The sequence below is a fragment of the Pleuronectes platessa genome, chromosome 22, assembly GCF_947347685.1.
Source record: "Pleuronectes platessa chromosome 22, fPlePla1.1, whole genome shotgun sequence".
Taxonomy (NCBI): Eukaryota; Metazoa; Chordata; class Actinopteri; order Pleuronectiformes; family Pleuronectidae; genus Pleuronectes; species Pleuronectes platessa.
Window position 1 is genome coordinate 14,488,595 of NC_070647.1, and position 21,478 is coordinate 14,510,072.

General features: G+C 45.9%; 2 protein-coding genes across 2 annotated transcripts in view; one reads left to right on the top strand and one right to left on the bottom strand.

The window, feature by feature from the left end:
• The window catches only part of snd1 (staphylococcal nuclease and tudor domain containing 1), a 166,735-nt gene that overhangs the window by 64,151 nt on the left and 81,106 nt on the right, over positions 1-21,478 (top strand). The window lies entirely within an intron of this gene.
• On the bottom strand, positions 11,198-15,857 carry lrrc4.1 (leucine rich repeat containing 4.1). The gene has a single exon (XM_053414675.1). The coding sequence runs from the start codon at positions 14,042-14,044 to the stop codon at positions 11,240-11,242; it is 2,805 nt and encodes a 934-aa protein (XP_053270650.1). The 5' UTR covers positions 14,045-15,857; the 3' UTR covers positions 11,198-11,239.

Sequence of the window (21,478 nt, forward strand, 5' to 3'; positions counted from 1 at the left end):
CAGGTGGACTAGAATGGGGTATTGATGGCGTTCCCATTTTCTTGCAGTCAGCATCAACTGTCGCTCTACTTGAAGCTTCTCTCCAACTTGCGGAGAAATCATTTTCTCAGTAATGTTGGACAGGGGCTTGAGGTGTGTGTCTGTGTGTCTGTGTGATGATTGTGTGTTTGTGTGTGTGTGATGATTGCAGATACCAGCCTCAGTTGAGCTAATGGTTCCCTTGACAACACGAAAATTGCCACACATCAACGTTGACTTGGCTGTAGGTCTAAAACACATACTGCACACACACACACACACTGACACACAGACAGACACACACACACACACACACACACACACACACACACACTGAAGCCAGCTGTCACGATTAAAAGAGCCAGTCAGTCTCTCCACCTTTCATCCCCGTCTCTACTCTTTTCTACGACGGCAGAATTTACATATGGTCGACGCAGACCAACACCCCCCACCACCCCCCCCACCTCCCCCCACCTCCTCACCTCTTCCCTTCCCCACGTCTCCCACGCTGTGTGTCACTCCCCCGTGACTCGATGAGGGCGCCCCTACTTAAGACACCCCCCCCCCTTCTTCGCTTGTACTTTTCCTCTCCCCTGTCACCTTTTTACCTCTGCAATCACAAGGCTGTCATTTCCCCCCCCCCCCGACGTGTGCGTGCACCTGGCCCCCGAGAAGGAATTCGTCCTGAAAGATCTGAATTAATAAGTGGCAAATAAAGGGCAGAAAGACGGGTGATTTGAAGCGGTAATCCTCCGCCAGCTTACCACAGCATAACGTCCTCACGCCTGCACCCTTATCCCCGTCTCAGCATCTCCTTCCATCTACCTCCGCTCTCATTCCCTTCCTTTTATATCCCTTACCAACAAGAGAGAGGCTATCTCAGCGACTGTGTCAGCGATCGGCATCTCTTTCCCTCCATCCCTCCCGCACTCTTCTATTGCTATGTTTTCCCAGAGGAGAGTTAGAGGAGGGGTGGGGGGGCATAAAGGGAAGAACAAGCCAGGCAAAATCTTTTCAGAAAACCAACAGGGATTGGGCTCTGAGCTTTGAATTCAGACGGATAAAGCTAATGGCAGAAGTGGGCGACAGGCCGGGGAGCTGTGTGCATGTGTGCACGAGCGTGGCTTCAATCGAGGCCAGCTATAGAAATATAGTTTCTTTAAACCCCTTTGCTGGCCGAGTCCCTCTGTGAATGTGAAAGGGGAAGTGGATGCAGGGGAAGTTTGAAGAAAGGCTGGCCGGGCAACCACTGCAGTTTCTTAAAATGCTTCCATCGCCAGCTGCGTCTCTTGAAGTGAGTCATTCTGAAAGAACGTTGAGAGTCTCCAGTTCAATTTACACGCATTTAGTATCCTGGTTATTATCAAGGTTATGTCCCATTTATTAATTTCCAGATTTCCTAGATGAGGATACTAACTTTCATTTCACAGGTAATAGGGGAAACGTGGTATCTTGATGAAGATGGATGCCTTGGCAGGAAGTTAAATTCTGCCTCCACTTCCTGTTTAGCTGCCAGTTCTTTGGGTTTCTTGCATCATTCTTTTCCCCCGACAGCTGGAACATGATACTCGGTTTCTCCATCCACATTCTCAACCTTAATAAAAGAGTCACTGGAAGCTGTGAAGTTGTTTTGGCCTCTGGTGTTTCTATAGAGCGAACATTTAGCTCTGTAGTCTGACACGCCCACAGACAGACTGACACCTGCTTCCACATACATTCCACTTTGCAGCTCCATATTGTTTGTCTGCCACCTCGTTGCAACTCGTTTGGCACTTTTTCCTGATAGTTACACACACACACACACACACAGACACACAGTTATTATCTCCTGGAACAATACTAATAGATGCATGTACTGCTGTGAGCAAACAGTTTGTGCCTCTGCTGCCAACAGAGTGGGAGAGTGAATGCTTGCCAAGTCTCTTCCACCCTGAGCCTCCTCTCCTCTCCTCTCCTCTCCTCGTGTTTTTCCTTTCCTCCTCAGGTCATTTCTCTCTCCTCCCTCGGTTGCTTCATCCCATAAGCTTATTCACATCCTCCATCCCACCTCATAGTATTAAACTCCCATCTCAGTAGTAACTCTATAGGCCCTGTGCTTCTCGTATATCACCGTGATAGCACCTGCTCGCATTATATTTTTCTGCTGCGCTGTGCCGCCGCTCCCTGATGTTTACACTCTGAGTACAATCTCAACTTTGGTTTGAAGTCACTCTATACTGCAGCAACAACAACTTTAATTGATGGGCAAACACAGGCCTGTGTGCGCCGATGTGTCCGGTTCTGTTTTAATTAGCTGGTGAGTGAGGGACAAGCGATCGAGGTGACACGAGCACTGCGACTGGCGGTCTAATTAGTGGCTCCCCCACCGGGCAGGTACTCTGGTATCAGCCAGGCCGACGAGGTCACACTCGGCTGGGGGCCACGCGGCGCCTCTGATTCACCTCTCGTTGCGGAGTTCTTCTATCCGAAATGATTCACACAGCCCTGAACACAATAATTGCTCAAAGACTCTCTACCAAGGTCTTGTAACTCCTGGGCTGCAGACTCGAGGCCCGGCGACGCTGCCTCCATGTACGGGAGGAGAAACATCAGTTTGAAGCGATGTGACCGACACTACGTGCAAAACGTGAGCAGTTCATCCATGAGAGGGCAGCGGAGAGGCGGGAGCTTCTGACGGCGTTATACTAAGATAATTTAAGAAAGAGGCAAAAGTGCCAAGGCAAAGTAACAACAACTTTTAGTCTCTCTGTTGAGAGGTCTTCCTTGTGTTTAAAGGTTGTGTCTCTTAAACTAATAACTACACTGACCCCCCCCCCACCTCCCATGAATCCCTGTGCTCCTACTCTTTTTCGCCAAACTCACGGTAAACTTTCAGAAGACGAAACTAAAGCAGAATTCTGTTTATGTATTTAATGTTGAGCATAAATGAGTCTTTACTGTCACGATATGTGCAGCGATGTAACATCTGGCCTGACTCTAAAGGAGCTGCTGCTTGTATTTGGTAAATTAAATTGATTTCGCTCTTCTTGCTTCAGGGATTTGCCAGATTCCAACTTTCATTTAATTAACTTCATCGTCTTCTTTTTGTTTTGTTTTTGCCTCCACCATCTTATTTTTCAGGTTGTCCCAGTGCAGCTCTTGCAGCTCTCGCAAACGTCAAGTTTTTAGTGTTGCCTCCTCTGACATTAATAAGCTTCTACTGGATTTAAAAAGTTCTTTGCTGTCTGTTTGCCAGGTTGGCGTATGCTTTGATCAGTTTTTGTGCGGAGGTTGCACAGTTACCCTGGCACCGGGTTCACCTGCAGTCACTCCCACATAAGCTCCTCAACGTGCCATCGCACATCTGTACTTCAGGTGCTGGTACAGAGAGCTGCGTCTCATCTGAACACACGGCAAAAAAAAGACTGAACCATGGAAAATACACAACAACAACAGCCACTATATGTATGCAAATGACTTTCTTACATGTGCAATACAAAGTCAAACAAACGCGCCCACTAGACCACACAGAAAAAACACAAATAGACCACATCACAGCTCCTTTATGCTGAAATCTAGCCGGCATCATTTGAAGTCGGAATTAAAGGGAAGGGGGGGGGGATGAGCTAAATGTTTACAAACAGCTCAAAAAGCATTTTATAGCTTAAAAAGTCGCCTTGGATCTGCCAGCGAACCCACATCCCTTTCTATTAAGGGAGGACTGTATTTAAAGCCAGCACTTTGGGTGACATCGTTTATTTGGGCTCCATTAAAACGTGTGGCTGGGATCAGAGCCTGGACCCCGCTGCCTCGTAAAGAAAAACACACTTTTGAGCTGATTTCTCTCTTATTTCTGTTTTGAGCTGCACGTCTGATATTCAACTCACTGCCAGTAAATAAAAAGTTTGACAAATGTCCACTAAAGAACTATTAAAAAGCCCAAGTGGAGGCAAAGGGACTTCACAACCTGCAGTGCACTGGAGCCGAACTGAGGTTTCCCTATTGATTTGTTTGATCTTTAAAGAATCGCTGCTGACCCAAACACACACACACACACACACACACACACACACACACACACACACACACACACACACGTCAGTTTGCTGCAGCGGCTGAATAATTCTGCCGTCACATGAGAAACCGCGTCTCGAACCTCGGGACATCGGCTGCTTTCATCCTGACACGGCTTTCATGTGCCGCTCTGTGCTCGGCAGTGCACGTTTCCCCTGCCAGTCTCTTACATTGGCACGCCCGCTTGTCATCTTCAAGTCCGCATCAGTGCTAAAAAGAACAGAAACAAATACCAAGCCCTTTGTCTGTCTGATAGCGGATCTGTGTTGCGGTCACCTTGTCAGTTCTTCCCTTCTCGTATGCTCTTTGTTCCACATCCCTCTTGTCTCTCTCTCTCTCTCTCTCTCTCTCTTTCCCTTTTTTCGCTCCGTTTGCCGACTTCTCTCCCGCCGTGTCTTTCCCATCTAACACGGCTGTCCCCTGTCAAACTAAATCAGGATATCATAGGTAATGTGTCGCCCTCGCCGTGCACCTCGTTTGATTCTGTTAGCCTCGTCTGTTTTCCTCCCTGACACCTTTTGTTAATGTCTTCGTGAGCAGGGCAGGAGGCCATTTTGTAACCCCACATGCATCCATTCACACCGAGACGTCTACATCTCCCTCATGCTCTCAGACAACTCTGAGCTACTCAATGGGTTTTACTGCAGTCCACACACCGGAGGCAGGGAATTGATTTAGATTTAGTTAAAACACGCTTTCTTTTTGAATTCTGTGAAAGCTGCTGGAAAAAACGTTAAACCTGCAGAATTTGCTTATTTCTCTCTATAAATGATGAGAAATGTTGTTACAGTTCAAATTGAAAAGATTGTATTGAAGGGGTTAAGATATTTATTGCATTGTGCGAGTGTGTTTGTGTGTGTGTGTGTGTTTGAGGGCTGAGACACTGCACGGTATCCTTGGTGATGCTGCTCTCATGGTCACCGTTTCTCTCCAGGCTGTAAATCTCCACAAAAGCAGTGAAATTAATGGTCAATGGCTTCATTTTTTTTTTTTTACACCGACTCTGTGTTTGTGCATTTGTGTCTTTATTTGTCTTGTACATACACACACACACACCTCAACAACACACCCCCTCCTACACATGTCTCGGCCCCCTGTTTGCTGCTCTCCATGATTTACTACTGGAACGCCGCGGCCCGAACTCCTCGTCGGGATCATAAAAGTGAGGCTGCGTCGTCGCCGGCTGCTAAGAAAACACAGGGATGTTTTTTCCCCGAGCAATCGGCAGTAAACAGTAACACACTCGAGTGGTCATCCACCTGGTGAACAACCCATCTGCCATTTAGGCTTTTAACAGCAGAATCTGTGTGAATTTGGACCGCGGCACGAATCCGGTATCTGTTGGCCTGCTCCAGCTCAGCGTTACAGCCTCCCATGGCAGCAGGCTCGTTTACAAACTGTGATGAGAATTTCGGTCGGCCCCCTGGTGAATCCCGACGAATCCCATCACCAGCTGGACACTGATTATGGTCATTTGCTTCAGTTTCCACATGGTCAAAGTCAGAAGCGTCACGTGGACTCCTCCTCACTCTTTCCTCCCGTCTCCAAACACCATCCTCACCTCGCATGTTTCTTGATATTTCCCATTAAGATGTAAGATAATGTGATAGAGTAAAATAATACTGCTACTAAACCAACTTTCTCTATTGTTAAATCTGCCCCTTTGACTCCGCACCCCCATCTAGTTCCCCCAGTTGATATTAGGACCAGTCAACTCTCTGGCCCTGACTCATGTTGACTCACAAGGCAGCCCGCTTGCAGGCCTGCTCAGAATAGCCTCCTGTCTGCTCCACTAGCACACTGGCTAGTGCACAACACAAACATACGAGCACATGCACTGTGTAGCACCCAACACTTTAACGCTAGGGGTGTGGATTTTTATCAACAATCAATAACGGCTTTGTAAACACAACAGCATGAAAACACAAAACAGTCGGCGTTGAATATTTCTGCCACACAGCCCCCCTCAGAAAATTAGGAATTTGAATCTTATAATGATGCTGCTATTAAAAACTAACTGCTGCTCGGCTCTACACTTGATCTTGAGCAAATAATCACATTTCCATCATTAAACATGATAATTATGCACAACTTGCAGGCTTCCTTAAAAGAGACATCACATGAAACTGAAGGGAAAAGAAGAGGCTGTAAACACACATCAAGCATTAAAGGATAAAACACAAATGAGTCATTATGACAGCCTCTGATCAGTGATGCTGTATTACTCTAACGTTATGAGAACACAGCTCCGTAAAACATCTGCATGAGACAAGGTCACAGGATTGGATACATACAATTTACCCTTCATACTTAAATAACTTGTTTAAAATCATGTTTGCCATTGAAATATTAATAAACACATCATTTACATTTGAACATATAACAATATGGTAGAAAAATGTTAAACAGAACATTGTTTTTGCTGAAATGATTGGATTGAATGTGGAGCTTTGATTGATACATGTCTGGCTCTGTTGTCATTCTCCTATTTTAACAGAATACTGTTTTATTACAGCTTCCTCTGCGAAGGTCTCAGTGCATAGTCATTTTATATTAAGAAGAAAAATCTAATTAAGAGATTGCATCAAAATAAAAGCTTCAAAATGTGCTACAAACCTTTTTTTATTTGACAATTTACTCCCCTTTTTTAAATGGGTTTGAAGATGAGGCACACACTTTGTGTTTGCTGCGGCTCTAAAGCCTGTGGCCCGTTAAATTCAGTGTCCTCCTGATCACGATGAAAACACACGTGCGCTCGCACACGGCTGCACTGTGGCAGTTATCGTCCCCACAGTTCCATTTGTGCTGACCCCTTGATCCTGCCATCCTCTCAGCTTTCATATTCACCGGTCTCCCTCCCTCAAGTACCCCCAGCGGACCAGTCCATTACTGGTATCAGCACTTCTTATCTGCTACCACTCCGCTATATGGTAACATCACACCCTACCACCCACCCCCTGCCATCAAACCCCGCGTGGTGCAGTCCAGGCTTTTTACCAATCATGCAGGAGCCATGATGGCCAGGCTTTATATCCCCCATTCCATCTGTAGCTGGCAGTCTTGCATCACATTTGCACTGCTTACTCTTCTCCCCAGCGCCTTTGCTCTCTCTCCCCCTCTCTCTCACACCCTGCTTTGCCTTCGCCTCTTACGGTCGCCCTAACTCTTCTTCTCTCATTTTCATTTTAATCAGTTTTCTGATAGTGTTTCTTTTCTTTTTTTTTAATCTTCGTTTTTCTGCTTCTGCCGTCTCCCTCCCTATTTATCTTGTGTCCTCGTTCTTCCCTAATTCCCTCACCCTGCCTCACTTCTTGTTCTCAAAGCTATTTTCTCTCTAGTCTCCAAAACAGTTTTTCTGTTTTGACCAAGTTTTTCTCTTATGCTCGCGCCCTAATAACGTCTTTCGAGCAATCTGTCATGCCTTCTCCCCCACTTACATTTTTTTGTCCTACATCTCAATTTCTTTTCCACTTAATCTTCGTCCTCCTCTAATTCCAATCTCCCATCCTTTCTCCCCCCCCCCCCCTTCCCTGCTAGCTCCCCGAGCTCTCTGAGCTGTGGGTAAATAGGTACATCTTTCCTTGCTTCCTCTTTCAAATGGCTTCATGATTGCTAATGAAGCACTCAGACAGGAAAAAAAAAAAAAAAAAAAAAACAGAATGCGGAGGAGGAAAGGATGGAGGGAAGGAGTGTTTCCCATGGAGACGGCCGCTCAGTGGCTGGCTAGCTGATAGGCTGATTGATGACCTTGTGCCCATGTTGACTGATTAGTATGAAAGAGCCTTTTATAACACACTGGAACTACATATGTGACCACAATGCACAACACACTCTGGCATTTAGCAGTGTGGTGTAGAATAAGCCCCGGCCTGCTACACAACACTGGGGTGCAGCACATTTGTCTCCAAGCTTACGTGCCACAGAATACCATCACACAGCTTAATGCCTAATGCAGTGCTTACATCTGCTCATACAACTGCTCACAATCCATCTAACCCATTTACACTATGCATTAAAATTGACACACTGATGCCCACTTTTGTTGTTTTGCTCGTTTGAACAGTCCTCTCTCGTATTTCACATTCGACGCGACTGGGAAATGGTCCCAAGTTATCTAAACAATAATGAGTAAATGACAGGAGTGGGATACAGATGCATGCTTTCAGAGTGTGAGTCAGCACAACGACAAATGCTCAGTACAGTATGCAACGGCCATGTTAAATGTTAATTTGATATGAATCATCGTGCTCTCTCTCTCTTGCCCCCCTCCATCTCTCCCTCTCCCCACCTCCCTCACTCCCTCTCTCTTTTCCCCTGATCCTGTTATTCTTTCCGTCTTCCTCGTGTGACGTAGCCCAGCGCATGACATAAATCCCAGTTGACACCAGAAGACACATACGTGAAGACACACAGACTCGCGTGTCCGATCTATCGAGCGCGCTCCTGCACCTGCAGAAAGCTGCCCGACATTTGAAATGCAGGCTGAGTCATCGACAGACTTTTGCGAGAAGGGGAGGATGGCGAGGATAGCTGAACTTGATTTGATCGTATCTGATTTTTGCGACCAGTTGTGACAGCCTTGGGTTCACTGCAGTAGGTTATTTTTACCCCCAATTTGATGACAGTTGGTAGGAGATAGTAGAAGCCTCGGTTCGGGGTGATGACAACGCAGTGATGCGGTCGTGACCGCTCAGTATCTAACCACGCCTTTGTTTCAGCCTAATAGCACCACTCACTGCATTGTTGTGTTTGGTTATATTCAAAAAGTTAGTCTCTCTGGCCCCTTCCTGTCTTTCCAAGCTAAATATCCACGGCCCAGTGTTTTGCCTCTAAACATGTTTGTCAGGAAGGAACATTTAATTGTTTCCTTTTTTTTATATGGTTAAGTAATTTCTCTCTTTGATATATATTTGAATGTCTCTGGACAGTTTTGCCATCCCTGTCTTAACTGCAGAAGAAGTCTCTCACCCATTGGGATCATCATATCCACAGCAGCCTCCTAATGTAGTGGAGGACATTTGAATTATACATTTGCAACAAATGCTCTCTTACTCTACAATATTTCCAAGCACAAGATGGCACATAAAAAGGTATACATGTAAAAATAAGAAAAAAAAACGCCCTCTCACGTCTCTCAGTTTTTTTTTATTTACCTCCCTCCTTCTCTGTCTCTCTCACTCTCCCCTCTTTCTGTCACTTTGTAAGCTGGACTGTCGCCCTCACAAACAAACATATCACTCTGCTCCTCTGACAGACTCCACTGCAGGTTAAGTACATCACAAGCTTTCAGCGAACTGCTACACCCCCCCTTTTTGTGATGCACCGTGTCAACTTCTCTCTCTCCCTGTTCCATTCCTCTGCCTTACATTTTTTGAAATGTTCCAGTGTTGAAGGGACAAATTGTCGTATTGCTCTCGTGGCCCTCACAGGTACTCCCCACAACCAGCTGTCGACTACACTAATAGGCCAAAGCTTTGCCAGCTCACACAGCCCGTGGGTCAGATGCATTTCCCGAAGATGATTTATTGAATTCTCTCAAATGTCGGTTTCAGAATTGTGCAGCTTCATAGAGATTAATGACAAAGAAGTGTTTGAATCTGCGTTTGGAACATTCACTCTGTCATCCCTCACCCACATGCTGCCCACTCCAAACATGTTATGACGCCTCTTCACTGAGATATGCTCCCGGGCTAGTTCACGTCACCTTTCTTTCTCTTTTACCATTTAATAATACTCCACTGTGCTTGAGTCTCCGTAACAAGAGTTGCAGTAGAAAGGCAACACCATTGCTTTGACTTCAATTCAATATACAGTGTCTCAGAGCAAACTAGCGCCCCTGTCCAATATATGCCACAACCACTGTGTATGTTGCATGTTATCTTTCTTTGTTAGCCAGAGAACTGTGAGCTAGATTATGATTGAGAGGGGTGATATTGTCGAAGATGAAAAATGCACAGTTAACAGCGAGACCCGAATGCATTTGTCACCATAAAAAGCCCCCATGCTGATTGATGAAGGCCCAACAGCTGGCAATGCAATGAAAAGTGAAATGAGGATCTATATTTTCTGGCAAAGTGCAAGACAGTGTTGACACCCAAACAGTATTTCACCGTAATTTATCTCCTTTTCACTCATTAGACCCATGACTAATAAAACCACTTTTTGATGCAGAGAATAATCTAGGTAACACAATCAGTTTGCATTATGTAATGAGCATTTCAATTGGCAATAGATAGCACTGCTATTCTTGCTTTTCCACACATCATTTAATCTTTTATGATTTTAAGGCATTTAGAACTTGCTTTTCATTATCATCACTTTGAAACACCATCCAGTAAATGTGTAAAATAAAGACCAAACAAACACTTGCGCTGAATATAATTAATATGATAGATGTTATTGAAAAATGTACAAAAATAAAGCACAATCCACTTTTGCACCATGATTCATTCTGTCTGAGTCATTCAGCACACGTAGGGTTAAAGTATAGCTGCAGCGTCTTACTGCAGTGTCTAAAGCATTTGGCTGATCGTTACAGTATACGCCAGAAGAAGAGAAGGGGGGAAAAAACATCTCTCTCTAAAACTTCCTTTTTTTTCTTCCAAAAATCCATTTTATTGCATTTATAACATTTGGCACAGTACAAATTCTTGGTGCTTTTACAAGATAAACCTGTAAAGATCGACACTGACCTTTTTTCGGTTTTTGTTAAAGAAAGTCTTTTCTGTATAAATATTTTTCTCATCACTGCATTCTCTGTAGCATGGTGTAAAAATCACACAGAATGCCCCTTTTTAAAACAACACTACCCTCATTTGTCAAAGTCAAGACAGCATCTTAAACAACTTATTGTTTTAAATAGAAGTTACAAGTTAGAAAATAGTTTCAATTTCTTTTTAATATATGTTTCTCTATCACCAGCCCATGGTAGTTTCAATTTGTCCATATATATATATTTATTTATAAGCATGTACAACAAGAAATCATCAGTCTTTTTAAGTTTTCACTCTGTACAAAAAAGTAGTTCCTGTCTTTTTTTCGTTGTGCATTCTATTGCATGATTTTATGGGTAAAGGACAATGGGAGGGTGGGGGGGGGGGGGGGGGGGGCTGGGGTGGGTGGGAGCTCGGGACCTAGGGAAAGGAGTTGGAGCCTTTTAAGGGTTCTTTTAAATCTGAGTCTCCTGGACCTTCTCCTTGGTGTGAGTTTTTATGGCAAAGGGCTCAGCCATTGCTGTGATGGTGCTGGGCAAGGTTCGAGGCAAAGAGTTCCCAACATTGTTATCTGTCCATTTAGCCCCGTGGCCGGTTGGTTTATAGGTGTTATATTTAGGCTTGAGAGTGCTGTAGTCCGTCTTATGGGGGCTGTAGTCCACTTTGTGCGGACTGTAGTCAAGTTTAGGTCTCTGAGTGTGTGGACTAAAGTCACACTTGAAGGCGCTGTAATCCGCTTTGTGGGGGCTGAAATCAGTCTTGAAGGCGCTGTAATCGGCTGCAGTCGTATGGGGGGTGTAAGGATCCTTGGGTTTGTAGGTGAGGTCAGTTTTAGATCTCTGGCCATTGTAATCTGTTTTGGGTTTAGGTTGAGTGCTATAGTCGGGCCTATATGGGCTGTAATCAGGCTTAGGTCTTGGGTGTGTGCCAAAGTCGGGCTTGAATGGACTGTATTCAGCCTTAGGTTTATGCTGCATGTTGTTTTCCGATTTTAATGGGCTGTAGTCGTGTTTAGGTTTTGGTTGGGTGCTGTAATCTCGTTTGAATGGGCTGAATTCTGTTTTCTGTCTAGGATGAGTGCCGAAGTCTGGTTTGAAGGGGCTGTATTCTCCTTTAGGTTTGTGAGTGTTGTAGTCCTGTCTAAATTGGCTGTAGTCAGGCTTTGGTCTATGAAGGCTAAAATCTGGTGTAGATTTGTGAGTACTGTAGTCATGGATGGATTTGTGGCTACTGAAGTCCATATTTGGCTTATATGTGGTATACTCCGCCTTCGGCTTGTGAAGGGTGAAATCAGGCTGGTGTTTGTACTCTGCCTTGGGTTTGTGAAAGCTGTAGTCGGTCTTGTGGCTGATAAAGTCCAATTTGTGTATGCTGTTATGGTCCCGGATCTCAGGCAATGTGAGAGTCTCTTGAGCTGCAGATGCTGGTGGTGGAAGGTCCTCTTCATCCACCTGGATTATCTCCACAGTGCGTGCAGCGGCCACTGTGCTCCTTTGCTGGTGGCGCTTTCTCAGTTTGTAGAAGGCAATGAGCATGACAGCAGCCAACAGTGTCACTGCTACAAAGCAACCAATTATGATCTTGGTGGTCTTCATCACCTCATCCAGGCTAGGCCCAGGCCTTCCTGGCTTGCCAGTGGAACCTTGGATTACTGGCACTACAGATGGCTTTGCTGCACTTGGTGGGCTGTTGGTGCTTTGCAGTAGTACAGTTGGTGTGGATATAAAGACTGGTTGAAACACAGAAGGAGAAGCAGTAGTAGTTGTTGTTCCAAGGCCTATCCCTCCTCCAGCTGCCCCAGCTCTTGCAGCTGTGGCCGTGGTGGTGGTTTTAGGTTTGGGCATCTCCGTGGTTGGTCCCAAGACCTCCACAGTCACTGTGGTAAAGTAGCTTAAGTTGGATGTATTTAGCTCAGCTGCACTCACATTGAGGTAGGCTGAGGCATTGGAGTTCCCAGCTGCATTGGACACCATGCAGGTGTAAGTGCCAGTGTCTGCTGCAAGAACATTTGAGAAATTTAGAGTGCCATCGTTGAGGACTGATATTCTCAGATGACTAGAGGCATGTGTCAGGATCGTCCCATTGGGCATTAGCCAGCGCACTGAAGACATTGGGGCCGTGCGGCAGCGAACCTCAGCCACTCGCCCTGCTGAGATGTTTAAGTCCCTTGGCGCATCAGCAATGAATGGTGCAGAACACTGGACTGCAGCGCCGTCTCCTCGGTCCACCTCAACCAGCTGTCGACCTCTCATGCTTGGAGGGGAGTGACAACGTCCACAGCAAGTAGAGTTAGTAGGGATGGACTCCCTTAGCCAGCGTGCTAACCATACAGCCTCACAGCTACAGGTCCAAGGGTTATGGTGGAGATGGAGCTCCACCAAGTACCTGAGCGGGGAGAACAGATCATGTGGCACTGCACTCAGATTATTATGGGCGAGATTAAGCTCAACCAATGAAGATAAGTCGTCAAAAGCATTCCGCTCTATCACTGTGATTTGTGAGTTCATCACCCATAGCTTTTTCAGCGAACGCAGGCCTTTGAAGGAGCCTGGCTTTATCTCTGGGAAATGGTTTTCAGACATCTCGAGTTCCTCCAGGCCCTTTAGGGGACTCAGGTTTGGCATTTCACCTCTTATGTTGCACATGGCCAGATTGAGGTACTTGAGATTTTGCAGGCCCTCAAAAGCTCCTTCTGAGATGTACTCCAGTTTCCTTAATTCTCCCAAGTCCAGTCGCATCAGGGAGGGCACCCGATTGAAGGCATAGGAGGGAATACTCTCAATGGGGTTGTTCCTCAGCCAAAGTTCCCTTAGTTTAGACAGGTACTCAAAGGCCCCACTTGGCACCACTGTCAACCGGTTGTCAAACAGCTCCAGTGTGTTGAGGCTGGTGAGTCCATTAAATGCGCCCACCTCAATCTGGCGTATGGCATTTCGCCCAAGCTGGAGCACCTCAAGGTGGTGCAGGTGGCGGAAGGAGTCAGCCTGCACCGCTTCAATGGCGTTTTCCATTAGATTGAGGTGGCGCGTGTTGGCAGGAATGCCGGGGGGCACACGGGAGAGGCCACGTCGGGTGCACACCACCTTCCCCTGCTGATTACTACAGGAACACTGCGGTGGACAGCCCTGGGGTCCTTGAGACACCGCCGCCCCCGCCAAGGCCAGGGAGGCGCTGCTCCACGCTCGCGCCATCAGAAAGACTACACAGAGCAGGGCGGCTTTCCTGGCACGATGCACAGCTACCCGCCCCAGGAGACTCATGATGTGGCACGTTCATAATTCAGCATCATCTGGGGGGGAGGATGGGGGTGTTTGGGGCTAGTGTTTGGGGGCCTTGGGTACAGAGAGAGTAGCTGGTTGGCTGGTTGTAGTGTTAAGGTTACAAGATTAAAAAGGTTAAAGGAAGTGAAGAGGGGAGGGGAAAATGTGGTGTAGGGGTTTTGCTAAGGGGTAATAGGACTTAACCTATCCTCGATTAAGCAATGCTTTTATTTCCAAGAACTGCTCATAGGCAGAAGAAGAGCAGAGGGTAGGAAGGACTGGCTTTTCTGAAACATATGTATGATTAGGACATAGTTGGAAATTAAACAACCGAAAACCGTATTACAAAACAGAAGGGGTAGGGTGTTACAAATTGATGCAAAGAGGGGTTGAAACACTAGACACCTACCTCAAGTTATTATTACAGGTCCTTGTACTGAGATATATATCTTCCCTCCTTTTTGCAATCAGAAAGCTGTGGTATTCAGATCAGATGTATGTATATCCAAGAGCAGCAAAGAAAGCCTTTTTATATTTGCTCTGTCAAAACAGGTATCAATGCCAAAGAGCTTAACCAAGATGAGCCCTTTTGTAAATCCACACATCCAAAGAGAAAGGTTCAAAGGCCCTTAGTGAGTTTTTTTTTCCTCCGTTATCTTGCTGACTTCCCAAAAAAAAAAGAAGAAAAAAGATTGTAGATAGGAATCCAGTCAGGCTCCCAAAGCAGCAGTGCTTCCTTGCTCGCCTCTTGCAGTCGGCTCCTCTTCTCTCGCTTGTCCTTGGAATCCGACAGTTGATCCCCCTGGTAGACACCTTACCCAGGTCTCCATAGCACAGGCGACCACACAAACACACATGCACAATGTTTTTTTTGTGCACCAAATGCCAAAGCAGAAATGCCAAAAAGAGAGAGGTAGGTGGGGGTGGGATCGAACAAGGTTGAATGAAAATTCCACAGTCCTTTCCAATGTTCTTTTGCTTTTTGTTTGCGATGGTTAGGAGGGAAGGCTGACAAGAAAAAAAAGACCCCCTCCTCTCTGTATTCCTCTGTTCACTTTTTACTGGTCAATCAGTTGGTCGGTTTGTCAGTCTGAAAGCCCTTCTCCCTCTCGCACTCTTTTCCGTTTGCTCCCCGTCTCAATGTGGCGTCGTGTCCATTTAATTGTCTTTTTTTTTTCTCTTCTTTTCTCTCCTCCAGGAGTTCTCAGCAAGGGTTGAAAAGACTAGGCGACACACACTGCTTTCATTAGCCTCCTTCTTCTCTTAACTAGCCACATGCTCCTGCCTCGGTGGCCGTGGTGGCAACAGCAGCAATTGCGAACGCACACACACCATCCTCGCGAAGCGCACAGCAGCAGTAGCAAGCACACACAGCAGCAGCTGCAGCCTGCCTCCCGTGCACTTCCCAATAATCCGTCAATTTCTTCAGAGGGGGAGTGGGATGGGGGATGGAAGGGGGTGCAGGGAGGAGTGGGGGTGTTGTAGCTGGGCTGATCGAGCTGGGTTGGAGGGAGGAGGGGTGGTGCGCAGTTTCTCCTTCCACTCTCCGGCGTGTTTCTTTTTTCTTCTTGTTTTCCAGTTCTTTTTTTCCCTCCTCTCCTCGTGGTGATCAGCACCCTCTCGCTAATGCAGCATCCGACTGGGGAGAGAAGCAAGACAGGGAAGGCAAGCGCTGGGTGAATGCACGGCTTACAGGCGTGACGTTAACAGTAGCGTCGATGTGGAAAGGATCAGTTGTAGCAGCAAAAGAGTGTGCGCCGGCTTGGATCTCTCTCTCTCTCTCTCTCCCTCCTCCTCTCTCTCTTTCTCTCTCTCTCTCTCTGTTGGTATGTCTCTCTGTCTATCTTTTACTCTCTCTCTCTCTCTCTCTCTCTCTCTCTCTCTCTCTCTCTCTCTCTCTCTCCACCTCCCTCCTTCTCTCTGCAGTGTCCTGAGGTAGTTGGGTAAGCTCAAAGCACTCAGACCTTTTTAGAGATCTACCTCTTCAAAAGCCAGTTTGCTCCTGATGTCCTCCGCTCTCTTTTTTTAATACTGGCAGTCTCTTGTTCTGTGGCTCTCTGTGACTCTCTGTGGCTTAGGGGAATAGACAGATTGTCCGAGCAAAAGGCAGGGATGGACAGTGGCATCCCCACAGCAACCAGATTTTAACCCTGTCCTCCCCAGCAATAATCCAGGCATTCCTAACGAGTCTGGCAAAGCATTCCAGCATTGCTTTGGTGGCAAAGGCAGGCAGATGGGGCACAGTTTCTCTCACTCCCTCACTTCCTGTCTCTCTCGTTCCCATCCCTGCTCTCCCCTTTCCCTCTCACGCCTTTGGTTCTGTCCTTTAGTGCAAGATAGAGAAATATGAATGGACTGCTGACGCATCCTGCTCGGAGCAGTGCTTTGGTTTGATGCAGTGTGTTTTTGTGCATTTACTCCCCCCCCCCCCCCCACACCCCACTCCCCCCTCCCCACCGTCTTCCCCTCTCCGCTCACTCTTCGTCCGTCAGTGTGTCACTCTACTTAATCTCTAGCTTCCTATGTGTATATACTGCAACCTCGCGTTTAATTAATTTTTCTGCCTTATTTTGCAGGTCCCTTTCTCAGTTTTATTTTTGGGTTGTTAGGACACAAGGTGTGATTTATAAAATCTCAGCTGTGCTCTGCAATGAAACAAAATTTTACATTGTAAGAATGTTGGTTAATTTATTAATACCCAGTATGTATTTGTAAATATAGTGAGAGAAATATATATAGAAAAAAATATACATATATATAAACTGTGACAGGGGGGTTTATGAAGCGAGTTGTTTAGGTCCTAAGATATGCAAGAAGGTACAGTATATATCATTACAAAAAATACATTGTCTGCTGTGTCTACACCTTTTGCATTTTCCCCCTCTCTGTCCCCACTTTATCATGTAAACCTGCACAGGTAGCAGGAGCACTCTAACCAGGCAGGCCTTAACCCTCAATTTGAGCCAAAACTGTCGCTCCGGGAAGCACCCAGCCATAAAGGTCATGTTAAGGAAGGCGAGCAGGAGAAAACGAGACATGCTTTACCTTCCTGCCAAGGGAGAGGATGCAAAACTAACGTACCTTACTGTCCCAGCGTCCCTCTCTCACCAATGATTTGTACAAGCCTCATGTCCATTAAACTAGGAAGCGGTGTGGGTAATTGATGGGAGGTAAAGGTACCAGTGACAGTCCTGATAGGTGTGTGTGGGTGTGTGTATGGTTGTGTGTGTGTGTGTGTGTGTGTGTTTGTGTCTGAGCTGGATAGTAAGCGTGTGAAAGAGAGGGAGAGAGAGGGAGGAGGAGAGAAAACATGCGAGTTAGAAAAGGTCACACTGCCTGTAGCACAGTATGTTATTCCCACCGGCACAGATGTATAGAGCCAACTCCTATATTACACACAACCACACACACTGACTTTCTCCTTGACTTCCCTACAGTTGAATACGAATGGGCTTCAATGAAGCACATGTAACAGTGGGTTGGCAGCCACAGTAGTATAGGGGTATTTTCCTCCACAGACGACCATTCGGGGGGTGATATCAAAGGTGTGCTGCGTTACTGCGTCCCCATCAATGCATTCTCTGAGCAAGTGATAACGCAGGCGTACAGTATATATAAACAGATGAACAGTGGCAGGTTATGATACAAATGCAGGATGTTTTGGCAAATGTGCTGCAAAGAACACAGTACACAAATTTCATTGATTAATTTTCAGTTCAGCCAACTGCAAATAAAGGCTTCTGGTTCTCTGTGTGCGTATTGATTAGAAAAATCAAATGTAGTACAGTGTGCCTACTGGCACTGTTAACTTTGTTTGTGTGTCAGATGGTGCCTGGACACTGTTCTGTAGTTGTGGTGCGCCACTATTTGATGATAACTGACCCAGAATGAGTGCAGGTTGTGTTTTACCTACCCAGCACAGTACATCCCTAACTTCTATCCAACCAAAATCATCCATTGACCCGTAACATGACCGACGCTGAAAGGGCACCTCTCTCCTCTTTTATCCTCTACCTGTCTATTTCTCTCTATCCTGTCTTTTCTATTCTCACCCTATTTTTTTCTGTCAGTGGACACTACTTTCACACTCCTGCTCGAGTCTGGGTCATGGCCTGCCAAACTCTGTAATGCTCCACTGACTAAAAGTCGTCAACCCTTGCGTTATATAGTTTGATCCTGGCCCGAAATGACCAACATGCCTGGATGGTCAGCCAAACACTGTGATCACAGCAAGGTTTTCTCAAGGTCCAGTGTGCGTGTGTGTGCACCTCATGACATCCCCGACAGATGCAACGAGTTGAAGCAGAAAAGCCTTTTCCAAGTTAATGATCCTTTTGTCCCTGGTCGAGTCAGATTTGGTGATTCAGTCCAACTCTGCAAACCTGGCTAAGATGTTTAATTCTGGAACATCTATCAATGTTTTGGTTATACTAGTTATAGCTACTGAGGCACAGTAGCCAATACACTGGCCAAACATGGGTCCCATATGTTCACAGTACTGCATACAGTGCTTTGACATGAAAAGTGTTGTCAGGCCTCACCTCCAGGACTTGCTGACCGATGACTGCTTGATGAGCTGTCAGATATGTGGGACCTTCACGCTGTCATGCCAGCCACTTGCCCCTACCTCCTGATCTCTGCCCTCCCTGGTCCACCCAAGGCTCTATGAAGCCACCAATCGGCCAGGAGGGTACCGGGTGTTGTCTGGGGGTACCGCACGACCTACTTTGGTGCGGCATGTTCGCGAATCAGCCAGCATGTTCAAGGGGTTATATGCAAACAGTACAGAGCCCATCCCCTGGGGTGAGTGCTTGCAAATCTGGGCTGCGGCCAGTCACATGTAGGTCAGCAGCCTGTGTCGGTTTGCATGGGTGTACGTGTCAGTAGTTCCATTTGGATGAATGGCCTGCAGTATGGTATAGTAGCAATTACAATCGGATTAGAAGAACGCACACTCAAATGATAGATCTAATGATAATGTCATTGCCTCTGCCATTGCCAGGATCAAGGATTTACAGTACAGGCCCTTAGGCAATCCACATGCAGCTTTCTGTGTGTGTACAAGGGAGACGGAGCGATATTTTCTCAAGGAGACAGAGGCACACTATTTTTGGGCTTGTCTTGTGCTTTGAGAGTTGTTACAAATTGTGTGCATCTAGGTGTGTGTGCATGCAGGTATGTCCTCTGGCGAATTGGATACCAGTTCCCACCCTTGCACGATGTTATCACAAACCATTTCCAGGTTCACCATGCTTACACACACACACACACACGTGCACATAGACACCCCAAAGTCTATGATGCTGACCTTGAGGTAAAGAAACTGCTACTAGACACTTCCTCTCTCATTTTCATTTCAATCTCTAGGAATTAATTCGGCAAGAGATTACGTGTAACCCACACACACACTTACACATGGACAAATGCAAACGCACGGTCATACACACACACACACAAACGCGCTGCTATCAATGTCCCGGTAAAGGCTTAAACTGCTTGGTGGGGATTTCTTTTCTGTTTATCATTTCTCATCACACATCATGCTCACGCGCTCAGCAACACACACACACACACACACACACACACACACACACACACACACACACACACCCCAATCTTATGTCAGTGTATCAAGAGATTATAAAAGGCGATAGGGTACATTAGTGGCTTTCGTCTGGCCAGGTTAGATGAGTTGTTGTATTTTCATTTACTGGCTCCGTCTCGCTTTGACTGACCTTGCACGGCCTCCACTCAGAACAGTATACTAATATTGATAACATTATCTTACACTGAACATCCTATGACATTTTCTGTAATGCTTTGGGATGGCACTTAAGTATAAAGCAATTTGGGGAGACAGTCGAGGTTAGTCAAACAATCTTCTCTGGTAATGAATCATTAATCCTTCTAAGTTCTTGAACTACTTTTCCATATGTTTGTCATGTTTCATTGTTTTTTTCCCTCATTTTCCGGTTCCCGATCTTCTCTCCCTGTGCCCTACTCTCAACTTGTTTCTTAACTCCTTTTCTTCCTTCTTCTCCTCCTCTTGTTATTCTACTTGTTCTTTTCTCTCTGCATTTGTTCTTACTGTTTGTATTTCCCTCCCCCTGCCTTTTTTCTTTTCCTTTTGCTGTTCTGCTTTCTTCCCTTTCTTTTACCTCCTCATCCTATGTCGCCTTGCCATCACTCTCCTTCTCAAAATTGACACTTTACTCAACATATGTTTTTGGTGTCTGTCTGAAAGGGACTCAAATAACTGAAAGATCAGGCCCTGGCAACTGAAGGCTCTCTGTAGAAGATGACCATTTTCAGTCCTCTGTTTTTCTGTCATCCTCTGTTGAAGCTTTGCTAGCAGTCATTGTCTCCAGACTAATGGGCTTCATTATGTTGAGCTGTGTTCGTACTGGCTGCCAGAGCAGGGATTAAGCCCCAGCGCCATGTTAGTTGGAGGCAGAAGAAAGATAATGCTAGGTAAGCACTGCTAACCCAATCAACATGAGCCAAGTAGCTAGCTGAGAGGAGAGGCTTCACATGTATTTGGGAATTCAAGTGTGTTTGTCTTTGGCCTCTTGAATTTTCAACTTCTCAAGTTCTTTGGTGAAGAGGCAGCATTTATTTCAAGTGCGAGGATAAAAATACAGATTCCTGTGTCGTGTTGAGCTTGTGCTATAATTTAATCAGACTATTCTCAGATCTTTCTAACCATATGCTAATGCTCGCCATGTCTTGCCCTGGCCTCGTCACTGGTCAGTTGGCCTCATTAGGATTCATGGAGCATTTCTGTTTGTGCGTTCATCACAATGTTGCCTTGCCAACTGCCTGGCCGTAGGAAATGGATGTCTCTTTCTCTCTGAGCAATGAGAAGGTAAAAACATAGTAATTCACAGCAGAGAGAGCTGCTAAATCTTCTAGACTTTTAGCTCCTTTGGAGCAAAGATGCCGTCTTCATTCAGAAGCTCCATCTTCTGCTTTTATGCCCTCGGCTCTGACAAAACAAAATTCCGTACTACTGAGCTGCTACTCTGCAACATTACATGTGACATTACTCCCTGTAAAGCTTTTGCATTGCTTCCACTTGTCTTCGTTCACTTGCTTGTTTTATAGGATAAATGAGCGTGGTAAAAGGGATTTATTGTTCTTGTTCTCTCTTGCCTCGATGATGAGAATAATTATCAAGCTCCTCCTGTAGCCTTTATATTATAAATAGTATGAAGTGTCTTCTCATAGTTCATTTGATAAAGCAAAAAGCTCTGTTTGCCTCTTAAAAAACCTTTCTTCTTAGATGTTGTTATAAATATCATAGTTTGTGGGCCGCACTATCATGTGGGTTTATGAATTGACTTACATGCCGCATAGACAACCTGCTTTTGTTATACTCTAAATGGCCACCTTTATTTCCTCTCCCACTCTGATGTCCCTGACCTTCGTATATCC

Bases quoted from the DNA above. Each gene is read 5' to 3' on its own strand.
- lrrc4.1 (XM_053414675.1), bottom strand. From the start codon at position 14,044: ATGAGTCTCCTGGGGCGGGTAGCTGTGCATCGTGCCAGGAAAGCCGCC.